Raw genomic sequence first — 17,834 nt, 5'->3', positions numbered from 1 at the left:
TGTTGTTCTAGTTCTTGTAGCTGTAGGGTTAGATTTTTTATTTGAGATTCTTCTATCCTTTTCAGATATGCTTGTATTGCTATGAACTTCCCTCTCAGGACTGCTTTTGCTGTGTCCCATAGGTTTTGAGCTGTCATGTGTTCATTATGATTAGAGTTTTAAACTTCTAATGTGCTGTGGAGAATAGCGTCTTGAGGAAACTGATGGGCCAAAATTCTTGTAAGTCAGAAATGCGGAAAAAGTGAATTCTTATAAGCCTAACTATAGTCATTACTGAAAAGAAAGTCAACATTAGAAAATACAAACACCCAAAAGGCATGTAATTAAAAGCTTCAAATATTAGAATGGTCTTCATATATAATATGAATTAAAATCTTAATTGCATTTGTGTTTGTTACATGGAGAAAGGTGAATGCATTTTAGTTTTTCATTTTGCATTTTTCACATTAACTCTATAGGGTGTCCTGTGCTATTTGACAATAATTAAGAAATTGGTTTTTTTTAATTATATTTAGTTATGGATATTAATGATGATCCTGATGAAGATCATCTTACAAATTATGACATTCAGCTCAGTATTCAAGAATCCATTGAAGCCAGCAAGACTGAATTTTATCATGAAAGGTAACAAAATCGACTAACCTCAACAAAATATCTCAATGACAGTTATTTTGTTGTAAGATGGAATAAATGATGTTTTCTAACTCCTCCTCCAGGAAAATGCTCCCTCTTCTTTTCTGGCAGAGAATTGAACTGCTATACAAGGCCATTGTGATAGGTTTAGCAGTCTGATCTTCCACAAATCCCTACCTCAGGTGGAAGATGGAGAAAACCCAGAGGGGAAATTTTTAGTTGAATTCAGTTGTACATGATTGTCTATTTTTTAAATTAATATAATGAAAAGGACAATAAATTTAAACAAATTTACAAGTACGGTTATACAACTAATGTATGGGCATAAATACAGAGGTCTGTTCTGTATATTCTAGAGCCCATTCTGCTACTAACTCAGGCATTCTTTGTAAGTAATGTATTCCATTTTTGCATATTTAAAATATGAAGAATAATGCTAACCCACCTAGCCCATATGTTCAGTGAATGGGAACAGGGCCGAGGGCTTCTATAATATATGGCAAAGTAATATATAAACCAGAGCCTATTTCATTATCTACTTTTCAAACGACAGAAGTTAACAGATTATACATGAAATTGATGTTTTATGTTAGCAGGGCTTATAGAGTCTAAAACTGCAAAAGTAAACTTCTCTCTTGAGCAACATACATTATTCTTCTAACTGAAATAAGTTTTAGTTTACCTTTACATTGTATTATAAATTTACAATCTTGTATTCTGAAATATAGTAGTGCTTTTGAATAGATTTAGTGTTATAAAATTATTGCTTTTGAGCTTTTAAAAATAAACATATTACATTTAAATTTCTGATCTCTTTCATTTTTCCCTTATCTTCAACAGGTTTTAGAACTTTAGAGTTCCGAGGAAGGCAACCAGCAAATTTTTCTGCTTGATAGAGTTAAATCAATTTTTTATAAAGTGCTTTGTTTCCTTTAAATAAACACACACACCAGAGAGCTGTTATGTGGCTTGAAATCATGACCTACTAGGCTGATGACTGGGAGTTTACTCTATTAATGCTCAGCCTGTTTTCACTTGTGGATGAGTAGATCAAGACTAACATGCAGGGTGGATCAGAAGCTCTCAAATGAGCAATCATTAATTAGCAATTATTAAGCTTAAAGCAACAAATATTTATTGATCATAGAATTTCTTTAAATGAAAAGAAATCTTCCTATTTACTCCCAACACTTTACAAATGAAGAAATCACCACTCAAAAAGGCTAATTGGCCTCCCAGGATAACAAAGCACAAAACCTGAACTTGGCTCCTCTGACTCGACTCCCGTTGTTTATTCCTTCTTTGTTACTTAGAGCAAATTTCAGAGACAGTGTCATAATCTTGTATTTTGTCATTTTCACTAATGTTCTTAGGTCTAATGTATCCTAAATATACTTCTACATCTGACTCTTAGACATTACATTTTTAAGCTGGATGAAATCAGTTGTGTGCATGTCCTGTAAATCTTGACTATTAAAATTACATGCAGAGCTCAGTATAAATTAAAAATTTGGTTCTTCGAAATATAGCACTTTTATAATTATGGTTTATGTTTCTTTCTCTGGAAGATTTGTACCACTAAGTGATCAAAACAGAAAACTTGTAGAGGCCATAAAACAAGGTAAGTGAGTATATTGCTTATACTGGGATGAATTAGAGATTTCATCATGCCAAGACAGAGATTTGTTATCATCCCACGTCTTTAATTTAGGTCACATTCTTGAGCTGCAGGAGTATGTGAAATATAAATATGCATTAGATGAAGCTGATGAAAAAGGATGGTTTCCATTGCACAAGGCTGTTGTTCAACCCATTCAACAAATACTTGAAATTGTTCTGGATGGTAAGAGAATATAAAACTCCTTTGACCAAACTGAAGCAAGAATGTAGAAGTTGGAAGTGTCCTCAATGACTATAACAAGCAAAAGTAAGAAGCAGAATACAAGATAATTTGAAACTGGAAAAAGGCAAAACCCATGTTTTAAACATAGGATATAAAAATAAGTTCCAGGGTTCACCCTTTGCCTCCTTCAAAGAATGTGACACCGGTTGGCAGAAAGATGTGGTTATCACCTAAACGTGATCCAACTTCATGTATATCATAAATTAATTAATTTGAATATAAATATTTTTGCTTTTGGGAGTCAGTTTTTAATTTTTCATCTGGAACTATCTCTTAATAGTGTCCAAAAGATTGTTATATAATCCAAGTAGTACTTACCATATTTGTCCTTATATTACATTAATTTTTCATAATATTAATAAATATGATAACTGACTCAACCTTAAATATTAATAATAATTTTCATGTTCTAACACAACATTTTTCACACATCAGTATCTTACAGTATAAAATACTCTTGGAATGCTCTACCTTTCAACCTTCAGTGTTGCTACCTAGTTCTATGTTCTAGAAGATAATGATATATACTTAATGATTAACTATCCAGCCAGCTAGCCAGCTAAAGAAAATAAATGCTAGATAGACAGGCAGATATAAAAATGATATTAAGCATAGTATAGCAAGGATCAAGAAGTTGATTTACAATTTACAAAGAAATGAGAATTTACAACCCATTTTTTAAATAAAAAAAAAGCACCTTGAAACGCAGATGCTGGTTTTTTAGCTGTCGACTTGATTAGGAAGTCCATACTTATCTACTTACACACACATCTCCTTTTAGTCTTCACTTTTTCATCAGTTGATTTGTTCAATCTAATATCTATAATATTGTATTATTCCAATCTATGTGATATCCTTTAAATAAGAGTTTTAACTTTACACAATGCTTTCACATCTCAGCATCCCATAAGACACTCTGGGAGTTCAAGACCTCTGATGGGGAAACACCCTTGACTTTGGCAGTCAAAGCTGGTCTGGTGGAAAATGTAAGAACTTTACTAGAAAAAGGAATATGGCCAAACACCAAAAATGACAAAGGAGAAACACCTCTTCTGATTGGTAAATGACCTTTTTTCTAAAAACTTTGTAGTTTGAAACAAAGAATAAATATTTATTGGAAACCACTATGTATTAACTAAAATGATGTGACTTCATCTTCCATTCCCTGTATCCTTCCCTTATCTCCCATCTTACCTGTCCTAAGGTTTTCTTTTTCTATCTCACAAAGAGGTCAAATGTGAAAGATCCTTCAGCACCAAGTAACCAGGAAGCATCCAAATTAGTTTTATGAGACCAAAAGTTCTAAAGAAATATTCTCTAGGTAGGGTCCAGCTGTAAAGAGAATGGCATGTTTGGTTTATAGCCAGAAGGAAGAGGCAGAAAGGGGATTCCAAAAAGAGACTCCAGGTCCACATCAAAACAATGAGGTTAGATTGAAAGGAAGAAGAGCCGGCAGATTCCGAGTACTCAGATGCAGCACTGGGCATCTATAAGGGGTTCACTGCTATGAGACAACAAATGAATAATGATAAACCTAAAGGTGTCACTTATCGCTTCTTCCCAGTCTTGTGTATTCTGCTGTTTGTTGACCAATAAGAATTGGCAAGTCTGTTTGCAGAAGCAGAGAGAAATGATAGTCACTACAAATGACCAGAGATAACATTTTCTTTCTCTTAGAGACACAAGGCTGTGGAGTAAGAATTTGAGCTTTGGTATCTGAGATCTGTGGATTTATTTTCTCCCAGGTCTATTGAAATATAATTGACTTATAAAATCATATTTGTTTAAAGCATATGACCAGATTTATATATGTATACATTACAAAATGATTACTATAAGTTTAGTTAACTTACCTCATATAGCTATAATTTTTTTCTTACAATGAGAGCTTTTAAGAACTACTTTCTTAGCAACCTTCAAATACACAGTATAGTATTATTATATAGATTTAAATTTCAGCTATGAGATTGAAATTATAGGCCTCAGTTTCTTCTGTGTAAAATGAAAATATACCATCTATCATGCAGAATTGTTATAAAAATTAGAGAAAATATAAATATACTAAACCCCTGCCTCATAATAGATACTCAGGAGAGGAGAGCCATTATGAAATTGTGTGTGTGTGCATGTGTGTGAAGAGAGAAAGAGAATAAAGCACCATGAGCTGTGGTCATAGCTAGTTAACACTACCACAGCTCCTGTTCACAGAAAAATCACTAGAATTTTAAAAACAACCTAAATATAGTTAACAGAAAACCTAAGCAAGTCATGAACATTAATAAAATATTTACTTTGGCAACATTTTCAACAACATCAATGCAACCAACATTTATTGAGAAGTTACATTAAGCCAAGTGTTGTGTTGAACAGCATGGATATAAAAATTAATGGAAGGATCTTCTTCCTTGCGAGGAGTCTAGTAGAAGAGCTAAATATGATTTAAATAGAAAATTAGTGTTACAAATACTATAGTAAAGATGTATACTCAAAGCAAATTAGGGAAATAAGAAAGCACTGAGTGTGGGAAGCATGCAAAGAGATAGTTGCTCTTGCGTTGTGACTTGGGGGATGTAGAGGGGTCATCAGCAGGCCGCGGAAAAAAATCTGGACAGGAGTTCTGCCCATGGAGATAACTTCTTAAATAGGGTCACCACAGCCTGGAATCATTCTGATCTGATTCCTTCTTGCTTACTCTTACCCCGTGTCAGAGCTTTCAGCCTTCCTAAATTAAGATTCATTGGACAATCTAATATTATAGTTAGGGTATAGACAAAGCTTTTGTAATGACAACAACAAAAACAGATACACAAAGCAGACAATGACTTAAAAAGAAAGAAGTTCATTTCTTTCCCTCACAACATTTCAGAGTGAGTGGCCCAGGCATGGCAGGGAGGCTTTGTCATCTTGACACAGAACTTTCAGATGTCACCATTTCCCAGCCAGCAGGAAAAGGGCAAGAGGAAGCCTTGGGAAAACAGCTCACCTTTAAGAAGATGACCTGGACATTGCACACAACCTTTCCATTTTTATACTATTAGTTCAGATTTTGCCACATAACCACATTAGGTACAAAAAAACGCCTGGATATGTAGACTCTACCTGGATAGGCTTTGATCATCTAACACTTGGGGGATTTCTGCTGCTAAAAGGAAAAGGGGAACTATGAGTATAGAAGAACAGATAACTGTCTCTGTGTACATTTTAACCAGCCTTTATGTCAACATAACATGGTACTTTTCAGAAATAAACCAGAGGTCTTTACCTGAGTTGGCACCACAAGCACTAAATAGAATATTCATCTATGAGTTGCTGTACCACTATTAATATGATCTATATTGTTTTTGTAAAGGCATATACGATGTTGTTTCTATAGTCTTTGATTCCCTCTTCTTCAAAAAAGACACATTTTTCCAGAGTTTGTATACCATTTCAGTTTGCAAATATAGAATTAGTCTCTATTTCCTGTTTTCAACCCACTTATTTCAAAGGAACAAATAAGTCATGATTGCTACTCATTTGTTTTCTTTTTGCTTCATTTAAACTTTTTAATACATAATACCCACAATAGAGCATTAGATACTCATATGCATTTCAGAGTTTTATTTGTTGATTTCTCTACTCTATCAGTATCTGAAGTGTGGGAAAGAAACTTGATCATTGAGTTATCAGAGTCAAAATAGAATTAACATTTGGAAATGATATATTTTAAAAACCAAATAGTAATATTAAAGAGGAGACAGAAGTCTCATGAAGGAAATATTCTGGAGATGTTCACTTATGTCTCCGTCACCCACATTTCTGGAGAATAAGAATTTTTCTTGGGTTACCTTCTTTAGGACCTTCATTGTAGAAACCACACTGTCTTTTGAGATTCATAGAGAAATGGAACGTTCATGGCACTATCTCAGTTTTTTTCTTGAATTTATGGGCTATGTTGAAATTTGCTACTCACAGTCCATTAACTCATGAAAGAGAGATAAGAGAAAAAGCTGCTGTTCTTTTTTATTTTTCTCTGCAATGCCAATTTTATTCTTTTAACTCAATCTCATCATTCTTGTATTTATTGATAAATACCCTTAGACAAAAAAAAAGTCACTTTTGGTCCTTCCAGGGCTCTACTTTTCAGTTAGCTCCTACGATGGTACTTTGTTTGATGTATTGAAGTCATGTTACACAGTTACTTGCTGAGTGGTAGATATTTGGTTTGTGATGATCTGACATGTACTAAGGGTTTTTTGCACTCAAACTCCCTCTTTGCCCACCCTCCAATCAGATAGCCACCTTTCTCTAATAAGATAGTCATAATATTGTCCAAGCTAGTGGGGCCCAGAGTACAGAAAAAGCCAGTTAATTTTGCTTCAGACATTTTTTTTCTTGCAAATCAAAATATATCCTCTTCACTCCACCACTTTTTCAATCTTCTAATCCCTGCCAAGATACCTCAGAAAAATCTTCTTAATTTGTATATCATATAAGTCAGAAAATAGTTCACTGCTGATAAGCAAATTGCACAAGCAAAACATATACCCACGAAGAAAGTGACAGAATTTAAAATAAAAAGGAAAAGTGGAGGTCTTCTGGTAAAGACTTCCTTCAGCTTCTGTATGTCTGAAAAAGTCTTTATTTCTCCTTCATATTTGAAGAATAACTTTGATGGATATATTATTCTTGGCTAATAATCTCTTTCTTTTGATAGCTTGAATATTTGGTTCCACTCTCTTCTAACCTATAGAATTTCTTCTGGGAAGGTCAATGATAACCTAATGGACTTTCCTTTACAAGTTACTTTCTTCTTTTCGCTGGCTGCCTTGAGTATTCTTTCTTTGTCATAAATTTTTGACAGTTTTAATGCAATGTACCTTGGAGAGGCCTCTTTGGATTGAGAAAACTAGGTGTTCCGTTTGCTTCTTGGACTCAAGGATCTAGTTCTTTCCATGGGTTTGGGAAGTTCTCATCAACTATTTGTTTGAAAAATGCTCTTTGTTTCCTACTCCCTAGCTTCTTCTGGTGTGCCTATTATTCTTATATTACTCTTTCTGATGAAGTCATATAGTTCTCATAGAGCTCTTTAATTTTTCTTTTTTAATGCTCAGGCCTCTCTTCTTCCCTCTACATCATTTCCAGATTTCTTTGATATCACTGATCCTTTCTTCCATTTGGTTTGCTCTATTTCTTATGCTCACTAGTTCCTTTTTGATCTCTGTTATTGACCTCTTCATATCTAGAATTTCTGTTTGGTTCTTTTTAAAAGTTTCAATCTCTTTGTTGAAGCATTTATTTTGCTTGTTGTTTTCTGAGCTCACTAAATTGCCTGTCTATATTTTCTTGCATCTTGTTGAGTATTTTCAGAATTGCCATCTTGAGTTCTCTGTCATTTATGTCACATATTTCCATGTGTTTAAGTTTGTTTTCTGGAGATTGTTCTTTTCAATCTGCCTCACTACCATGATTAATCATGGTATTTGATGGATTCCTTCTCTGTCTAGGCATCATGTGTGAGTGGCTCTTCTCTAGCAGATTAATACAAAAAGTTCTTTCTATTCTTTTCCAGTAGATGGTACTGAATTAAAAGTTTTTTTAGCTTTGTGAGACCCTAGTGTCAATTCTCCATCTCTGTCTACTGTTAGTATAGCTGTGACGCATTGGAGTTGGGAGGAATTGGGGGAGGCTGTCAATTTCTTTGTTGTTTTGCCCTCTCAGTGAAACAGCCCTACACCCTGACCCTAGGACAGGCCTCAAAATGCACCCTTTGTTCAGGTAGTAATATGATTCTGGAATACCAGTTCTCGGGCTTGCAGAAAGTGTGCCCTGCAGCCTGACACCAAGAGCACATAAGGGCATGTGCTAGGAGGCTAAGGGGAGGCTGAAGTACATGGTCAGGCTTCATGGCTTTGTTTCTCAGTCTGAAATGTTGACCATCAGACTGTGGCCACACTCCTGTGCTGTGTGTCCTTGCCCTGGTCCCTTGGTTCAGCTGCAGCTTGCACTGCTCACCCCTACGGGAGTGCCCACTCAGTCTCTTTGCTCCCCCTGGCTGAAGGGAGTGTCAGCCACCACCAAGTTCCTCCCTTCTCTAGCAGAGCCTTGCCATGAGCTCCTGGCTGCCCAGCTGTGTCCCTGGCTCATATCAGTCCCTCTCCATGTTCATCTTCCCCCTTTTCTCCATTTGCCCACCTTTAGCTGTTTCAATGTGCACATCTGTCAGGCATATTTGTTCATTGAGCAGGGACTCCTTTGTTAAGTTATAACTGTTCAAATTGTTAAATTTCAAGGGGAGAGAGCAACAGGCTCTCTCATGCTGCCATTCCTCTGATACCACTTTAAATGTTAAACTTATCTGTGACTATGATTCCTCTTAATTTTTGTATTAAAAAAATACAGTTGATTCTTGAATAACATGGGTTTGAACTGCATGGGCCCACTCAGATGCAGATTCTTTTCAACAAATACAGTTGGCCATTTGTATCCAGTGGTTTCCCATCTGCAGATTCAACCAACCAAGGGATCAAGAACATCATAAATTATTTAATTTGTATTTTACTAGTTATGTTACACAAATATGGTGCCTAAGTAGTTTTTATTATTTCAGCCATTTATTGGTTAGGAATGTCTTTGTAGGTTAACTTGGAAGGGGCTCCCTATGATTTGCATTATTTTATAGGAAATAAAATATACTCTTTCCAAAAAAAAATTTTAAGTAAAGTTTTATTTTAAAAAATATTCTAAGTTAAATATGGCCTATATATGCTGTTGTTTTCTGGAGAAAAAGACTAATATCTCTAACCAATATATTCTCTGAGTCAGGCAAAAGAAAAAATGCAATAAGAGCAAGAAGATAAATGAGGACACATCTCTTAGTTCATGTAACTTGTGGAATGTTTGCTCTGCAATAACATTAGCTAGGATGAGGTAATTCACTGTAATTAGAACTGCCAGTGGAAGGTGGGTGATTCAGAGAAAGGCATTTTGTCAAGATTCTAATTTAGACAGCGAGTAGAAGTAAAACTGGTCTCACTGCAGTGATGGCTTGCTTGCCTCCAAATGCAGTAGGAAAAGTTTTTCTTCATCCTCCATGAATGCCTTTTGGAGTCCTCTCCCTTGCCTTAGCCTTAGATTCTTTCTGTGTTCTGCCTTCTTGTTGCCCAGGATGTTCTATGTGGCCCCACATTTCCTCCTGTCTTTGCCAGCAAAGACCCAGACTCTGAGTCTCTCTTCAAACAGGATAGGATAGGCTTCTTCCCTAAACTGTAAATTCCACCAGTGAGAACCAAATCTGTCTTTTCCTGTTGTCCATAATGCCTTTCAGATAGCAAGCATGTATTAAATGAATGAATGAATGAATGAATGAGTGAATGAAACTGTATTTATCTGTATCTGCAGGAAGTAGCATTCATCCAGCTCTTTCTTAATAAGATTTTACTTATTGATAAGGGAAAAGGCATTACATCTTTTAGAACTATTTATATCTAAGCTGGGAAAATCTTATTAATCTAAAGAGGGAAAACACTGTTAACAGTGTAATTTCAGCTACTAGAAACAATCAGAGGGGGAGAGAGACAGCTGATTTACTAATTCTCTGCAACTGGAGTACATTAGCTGTCATATACTTCATCTGTTTAGAACAATCAGCCTACCTAGACTTGAAACATTCCTATTGGTAAATTCCCATTAAGAGCATGGGATAGAGAACTTTAGTTCATACTGCTATCTTTGATGAGGGCGGGGATTCTTTTTGGATGGGGAAAAATTTAATAAATCTTATTTATACACATGTGATTCCAGGAGCCTAGAAGTGATGAAATAATATTATTAATAAAAAGTTATCATTTATGGAGATCCTAGTATATAACGAACATTTTACATACACTATTTATTTTATACAACCCAACAGTGCTATTATGTTAATGAAGAAATAAAATTCAGAAAGATTAAACACACCATCTTAGCAATGTGCACTATTTTTCATAAAACTCTTGAACCTCCTCAGGTCAGAGCCTTAAAGAAAAGGCAGTATTATCTAGCATGTTCCACAGTAGAAAATTGGATATAAGAATGGGAGGGGTATGAAAAATACAATATTCTTTTTAAAACAGAGTAGCTAATATCCTTTTTGATATTAAATTTGGTAATTTGTTTATTACTATCTAAGATAGCCATGTTAATATGCCTACTGACAATTGTTCTTTTTAAAATCATCTTCAAGCTGTGAAAAAGGGCTCCTATGACATGGTGTCTGCTCTGCTCAAATACAACACCAGCCTTGACCAGCCCTGTGTCAAGCGATGGTCAGCAATGCATGAAGCCGCCAAACAAGGCCGCAAAGATCTCATTGCTCTGCTACTGAATCGCGGTGGAAACGTCCACCTGAGGGACGGGTTTGGAGTCACACCGTTAGGTGTTGCTGCTGAGTATGGTCACTGTGATGTGTTGGAACACCTCATCCACAGAGGTACATGAAAAGCAGTTGCATGTTCCTGACTTTTCTCCTTCCTCACAGATTTCCTTTTCTCCATTGCTCACTGACTTCTCTTCCTCTCCTGAAAGTAACTGCGCATCACGCTCGGGTACCCATCTTTCAAGAGCCCCCCTAAAAGTCCCCTATTCCACAACTCAGTTAAACCCTATTCACTGTTACCTGCACATCTGCATGCCCAGCCCAGTTTTCACATAGATGACGCACCAGGGTTTCATACTCATCTTCTCCTAAACTGAATTCCCCTTCCTTTACACTTTTGATTTAATAATTTCTCTCATCCAAGACTGAAAGCTTAGATTTATCTCTAATTGTTGCACCACTTTCTTGTTCACATCCAGTCAGTTGCCGAGTACTAGTGTTTCACTCACCTACTCTCCTTGGTAGTTCCCCTGGCTTGCACCACGGTCAGGCCCCTCACAGCTTCTCTGGAAATAGTTAAGTTTCTTAACTTCTCACCAGGTTTCCAGTCGCCCCAGTGGAGCATGCTTACTACATATTGAACTCAGCTCCTCTGCTCAAGGACAGCTACAATAGTGTAAATTAGTCAAAGAATCCTCAGTGGTTCACACGGCCCACTGAGTCATGCACAGATCCCCACTACATCATCCTGAATTGTTTTACTGGTTGTATCCCTTGCTACTATCAACTTGTATTCTGCACTTCAGCCAAATTAGCTGACAGTACGTACTCCCAAGCATACCTCACATTTCACTCTGTGGGTTTGGGTCAAATCTTTGCCTTTATCTGGAATTCTGTCCAAGATAATTCAAAATCAATTTCTTGAGACACCTCCTCCCTGAAGCCTTCTCTAATTCTTCCCAACAAATGGTAATATCACCCCTCCTTTGAAACCTCCAAGTGTTTTATACAACTATAGAATCAGGAATTAAGAAACCAGATTCTGAAACTGGTTTCTGCCACCTACTCATTGTCTGCCCCTAGGCAAGTTACTTAAATAGCTGGTCCTCACTTTTCTCATCTGTAAATTAAGGCTAGGACCACACGGTCCCCAAGGATTGTCTACAAGGAAAAGACTGGTATTTCTGAGGCCCCCAAAGTGCAATCTCATTTAATTCTTAAATAACTCCTATGACATTAGCTGTATCACCCTAGTTCAGATGAGACAGAGGTTCATAGAAGTAAATGGCTTGCACCCAATTCCCACAGCCAACAGCAGAGCCATAATTCAAACACAGACCTCTTTCCTTCACGCTGAGCCTGCTAGTCCTGATGTCACATGAATGTTGCAGTTTGTGTTCTTTGATGATTCTTTTTGTCTCATATCCCCTCTAATTTTCTTAAAACGGAGTTGTTCATCTTAGGGTCTTCTGTTGAGTCACACACAGTGTTTTATACAAAGAGTGCAGTTGATAAATATTTGTTGAAAATGAAATAGAGTGTTAACTGTTAAAACTTAAAAGTCTAACTATCACTTTTCCTGGGGGCATTTGTCTGTTATAGTAATTGACTTATTTCTCAGATGTTCTAGTGATGCAAAGATTTTCTAATAAAATGAAATATTCTGTGTAATTGTTTATTTAAAATGTTGAGAACATAGATGTTCTTAACTTTATACTTTTAATTTTTAGTCCTAACCAGAAAGGAAAACAGACGATCTTTTAAGGAGCCTGTCTTGACAATCCATCCAGTTATCACTATGCCATGTGTTTTCACTGCCAGGGGGTGATGTGTTTGCTTTGGCGGATGATGGGGCATCACTGTTGTTTGAGGCGGCGGGAGGAGGTAATCCTGACTGCATTTCTCTCTTGCTGGAATATGGAGGAAGCGGAAATGTGCCGAACAGAACTGGGCATCTTCCTATACACCGAGCTGCTTATGAGGGACATTATCTGTGAGTCATAAATCCCAGGATGATCATTTTAAGTTAAAAAATACAAAATTGCATATACAGTATAATCACGAGTCTCTCTATATAATAACCCCTGACATTCAAAAAGAAATAGAAGAAATATTCAAAACTTTTGTTTTTCTAAGCATGTTTTATTTTTTCCTTTCTTTTAATATTTAATTATAGTTAACATACAACATTATATTTGAGATGTACATCATAGTGTTTAGACATTTATATACCTTATGAAGTGCTCACCCCGGTAAGTCTAGTACCCATCTGATATCACACAGTTATTACAATATTATTGACTATATTTCCTATGCTGTACTTTATGTTCCATTACTGCTTTTATAATTGCCAATTTGTGCTTCTTAATCCCTTCACCTTTTTTGTCCATCCCCAAAGAGGCCCACACCAAGACATATCATATATATTTTTGTACTTTACATATAAAAATTGTGCATTGAATGTATACTACTTTTATAATGGAGAGTTTCTCTTTTAGAAGGAAGTTATACATGAGAATTATTCAAAGCCACCCAAATATGCCCTTCTGATTTTTTAAAGTATGCTACAGAGTTCCTAAAACTTTTTCCCTTTCCAAATTAAAATTTATGAAAATAGTATCAATATTACTCTAATTATTTAGCAATATGTATGGATATTGTAGTATAGTGTCAAATCTATCATTGAGTAGAGAAGTTCCCTTATAAGTATAGATTTTTTTATTCCAAAAAAATTATTGGATAGGTTTTTTAATCACAAAATGCACCACAATTGACACATCAATAGAAGTCTATAATCATTATATTAAACTACTGCCATGAGAGGTAGATTTTTAGACAATTAAATATATTTAAAAGTTCAAAAACTTTGAAATACTTGGGCCTTATCACCTTCAGTGGCCACATTAACTAAGTGGCCAATGACATAATTGACTCTAAGTGACATGTTGTTAAAGTTTACCTGGATTTGTTCCCAGGGTGTTCATAAATTCACACATGGTAGCTCTGAATTAGGCACAAGAGATCAAGTTATCCTTGCTGGTGGCTCTCATACATGTCTACTTGGTCAGTCAAGTGTGAAGTTTACAACTATCACAAGTTCTTAGAAACATAAGCTCTTTTTAGTATCTCAACTGGACTGATATAAGGTTGATGAAATAATAAAGACTCTTCCTATCGCTAATAATTCAATTTCAAGTTATATTGAAGCAGACAGGATATACATGGCCAATATTAAAATATGAATAGCTCAGAAAGCAGTGAAAGAGGAGTAGTAATAATGAGAATTAGAGACTCTAGATTCTAATCCTTGCTCCGTTGTGTGTGTAACCTTGGACCAGTCATTTCACTTTCCTGGACTTCATATGGCTTTTCTATTAAATGAAGGAGTTGCACGTAAATGATGTTCAAGGTTATTTCCAGTTTTAACTACCTGTGACTCCATGATTCTAATAGTGATCAAGATTATGAAACTTTTCTCTATGGTATCAGATGGGCTTAGTTTTCTTTTATATTTTTCATTAAATAGCATTGGTTGCTGATAAATATGTTGTTCATAGAAGAATTGAAAGATAGAAAAGGTTCCTGAAGAACCAGAATTCTAAGACCAAACATAAGATCAAGCATGATCCCCAGGAATATTTAGAATGGGGAGCTAAATAAAAATGAAACCAAACAACAACAACAAAAACAAACTTATAGCCCACATCATTCATAACAGTGAAAGATGAATGCCTTTTCCCCTAAAACAGGAACAAGAGAAGTTAATGTCATAGCCTCTGAATCTTTCTCTGCCTCTTCAATTATAGCCCATTTTCTTCCTCTGTATCAATATGATTATGTTTATAACCTCTAAAAAAACTAAATTAAATTACACTAAATTAAATAGTAGTAAAGTCTATGGAGAAAGGTTAAATGTCTTTGTATAAGATTATCTAGCAAAAGTAAAGGAAACCAAATAAACTGCATTCATTTGTCTAGTGAGGAAGCTGATTTAATTAATTTCTTGATTGTCTTAATACCATGTGGATATTTGATTTAAAAAAATTTTTTTTTAATTTTTAGTGCACTGAAATATCTTATCCCAGTAACATCCAAAAACGCAATCAGGAAAAGTGGGCTAACACCAATTCACTCGGCAGCAGATAGGCAAAATGTACAGTGCCTGGAACTGCTCATTGAGAGTGGTTTCGATGTCAATGCTCTGCTTGCTGACCACATTTCTGAGAGCTATGACGACGAGAGGAAGACTGCACTGTATTTTGCTGTTTCTAATAATGATATCCATTGCACAGAAGTCCTTCTGACTGCAGGTGCAGACCCAAACTTAGATCCCCTCAACTGCCTACTTGTGGCTGTGAGGGCCAATAATCATGAAATTGTCCGGCTGCTTCTCTCCCACGGAGCTAACGTCAATTGTTACTTTATGCATGTGAATGACACTCGTTTTCCCAGCGCCATTCAATATGCCCTGAATGATGAGGTAATGTTGAGGCAGTTGCTGAATAATGGCTACCAAGTGGAGCTGTGCTTTGAGTGCATGCACGGGGACATCTTTGGTAATTCATTTGTGTGGTCAGAGATAGAGGAAGAGGTACTGCCAGGATGGACCTCTTGTGTAATAAAGGATAACCCGGTGAGTTACATTCTTTCATTCTGTATATTGGGTCATCATCCTACCTTCGATTCATTTAGAGATGTAAACAAGAAAAGAAAAATCAACTCTAAATTTTGTATTTTTCTAGTTCTTAAATTTTTGTTGGCATAAAATGGGGATATAAATGTAAAACTATGTACCAAAGATGGTATTTATTTCTCTTGAATTGGAAACTGAATGTCAGAGAATGTAAAAATGCATACAGTTAATAACTTATGCTTACTTGGCAGAATATTGTGTCCAGAGCATGGAAATAATAATCATGTAAAGAAGCATGATCCTTCCATGTTACATTGACTACAAGCACATCAGAGTCATGCATGTAGTAATTCCAGGACCCTTAGTTTCACAGAAACAAGCAATTTATTTTTCTCTTTTGTTCATTACAAGGAGGGACCTTTTACTCCCTGTAAAAAGACAAAGGTAGTAATTTTCATAACAAAATTCAATGTTTATGTGTATGATATATTAAAAATACTAATAAATTAAATTTTATCAATTCTCTCAGTTCTGTGAGTTTATTACAGTTCCTTGGATGAAGCACTTGGTAGGCAGCGTTATTCGTGTATTAATAGATTACATGGATTATATCCCTCTGTGTGCTAAACTGAAGTTTGCACTGGAAGTACAGAGAGAATGGCCAGAAATCCGTCAAATACTAGGTAAAAACAAGTGTTCCCTACAAAAGTTTTTATGAAAAATATCTATAGAGGAAATTTCTTAACATCATCTTTGATACTTTTTCAGTGCTACTTTATTTTCAAAATTATGTGTTTGAAAATCATCCTTAATATTTTCTCTGATTTAAGATACTAATTTTTTGCTTTTCTTGAAACTTTCCAACTCTGTAATTTTATAATGGGTAATATTATAACTATATTAACATTTAAGTAGAAGTCATTTTTTTAAAGTTAACTCCTATAATGTCATAAGTGTGTAGACTGTAATCTCCATATGGGTAAAGATCTGTTTTTGTTTATTTTTGAATTTTAAAGGCTTAGCATAATTCCTAGTATGTGGTAAGTACTCAATAAATACTGAGTAAAGAATGAATGGTATGAATTAGAATTGTCATTTTTGATATGCTCTTTCTCAGGGCTTTATTGACAAATTCCTACCATCAAAACTTTGTATTACAGACAGGCTAATTTGTATTATTCTCTAAGTTAAAGTTTAGTTATAATCATAAAAATGTTTCAATAAAATTGCATCTAAAATTACTTCAAATACATATAGAAACATCGATTGGAGAGGTTTTCTCTTTCAAAATCTGAGTTTGACAAAATAAACCTTAAAACCTAATTGGAAATCAATTTCATGGAGCCTAAAGAAGCATGACAGAACTTTACATTTATATATTCTGGCACTCTTAATAAACCTAAATCAACCTTGAATGAAATAACAAAACCTCAACAACAAATTCTTTAGGATCATATAAATTTTATATAAATTAGGTAGGTTATTTTTTCAGTCAACAGATGAAACTTAAATATTGAGCTGATTTACACACTAAATTGTTAGGTATAAAGTTCTATATAAAGAAATATGAGTGAAAAAGGGGCTTTCATTTAAACATTTAGTTTCAAACAGAGTTTCATACATTAATTCATCTAAATTTTCTGAGATGTATGGAGAAAGACTTTGATTGGATAGAAAAAATGATAATTCAACCCAGTGCAGCTTTGGAGGTAAGCTTGGATTTTCTTCAAATGACTTCCCCTGCAATGACTTCTTCAAAAGCAGGTATTTTATGGCAATAAAGCTGGAATCTTAGAGAATCTGATGAGTAATGCAGTATTGTGAGCCTAGAAATTGACCTCTGGGGTCAGATGGAAGTTGGGATGGGATGAAATTCTGGCCTTGTCTTGGTGTAGGATTGATGGCTTGCATATACCATTCAGGGCTGATATTTTCATGGAAACAATCATCAATTTATCGTATCATTCTTGTTTTATTGAGGAAAAGGGGATTGTTTTTATTTTCTAAAAATAACCAAAATAGTCATACTAGCTGTGTGATTTTGAGAAAGTTACTTACCCTTTTTATGCCAAGGTTTTCTCCCTGCAAAATGAGGCTATGATCATTGTTACGTCATAAGGTTGTTGTGGGGATTTAAAAAGATGATGTTTATAGTGCTTAGCATACTAACTAGAATATAAAAACAATAAATTCAGCTATTCTGAAAACTACAATATTAGTATTTTTATATTATTTTTATTACATGGTAAGCTTATGTGAAGTATGAAGTGTATATGTAAACTATATCATGAAATCCGCACAATTTGTAGAGTTGGATGTTATTGTGTTAA

At 35.1% G+C, this 17,834-nt stretch overlaps 1 protein-coding gene across 2 annotated transcripts in view; it reads left to right on the top strand.

The window, feature by feature from the left end:
* Positions 1 to 17,834, top strand: part of ASB15 (ankyrin repeat and SOCS box containing 15) — a 34,790-nt gene that overhangs the window by 14,659 nt on the left and 2,297 nt on the right. For both annotated transcript variants that reach the window (XM_090287410.1, XM_090287409.1), the window contains 8 exons: positions 516 to 624; positions 2,202 to 2,254; positions 2,345 to 2,476; positions 3,437 to 3,595; positions 10,740 to 10,985; positions 12,693 to 12,864; positions 14,934 to 15,504; positions 16,034 to 16,187. In XM_090287410.1, coding sequence (XP_090143536.1) covers positions 518 to 624; positions 2,202 to 2,254; positions 2,345 to 2,476; positions 3,437 to 3,595; positions 10,740 to 10,985; positions 12,693 to 12,864; positions 14,934 to 15,504; positions 16,034 to 16,187 — 1,594 coding nt within the window. In that variant the 5' untranslated portion in view covers positions 516 to 517. The remainder of the gene's footprint in view (positions 1 to 515; positions 625 to 2,201; positions 2,255 to 2,344; positions 2,477 to 3,436; positions 3,596 to 10,739; positions 10,986 to 12,692; positions 12,865 to 14,933; positions 15,505 to 16,033; positions 16,188 to 17,834) is intronic.

The sequence above is a fragment of the Furipterus horrens genome, unplaced genomic scaffold, assembly GCF_987537825.1.
Source record: "Furipterus horrens unplaced genomic scaffold, mFurHor1.1.pri manual_scaffold_9, whole genome shotgun sequence".
NCBI lineage: Eukaryota > Metazoa > Chordata > Mammalia > Chiroptera > Furipteridae > Furipterus > Furipterus horrens.
Note: the sequence above shows the minus strand (reverse complement) of the source record. Positions and strands in the feature narration are given on the sequence as shown.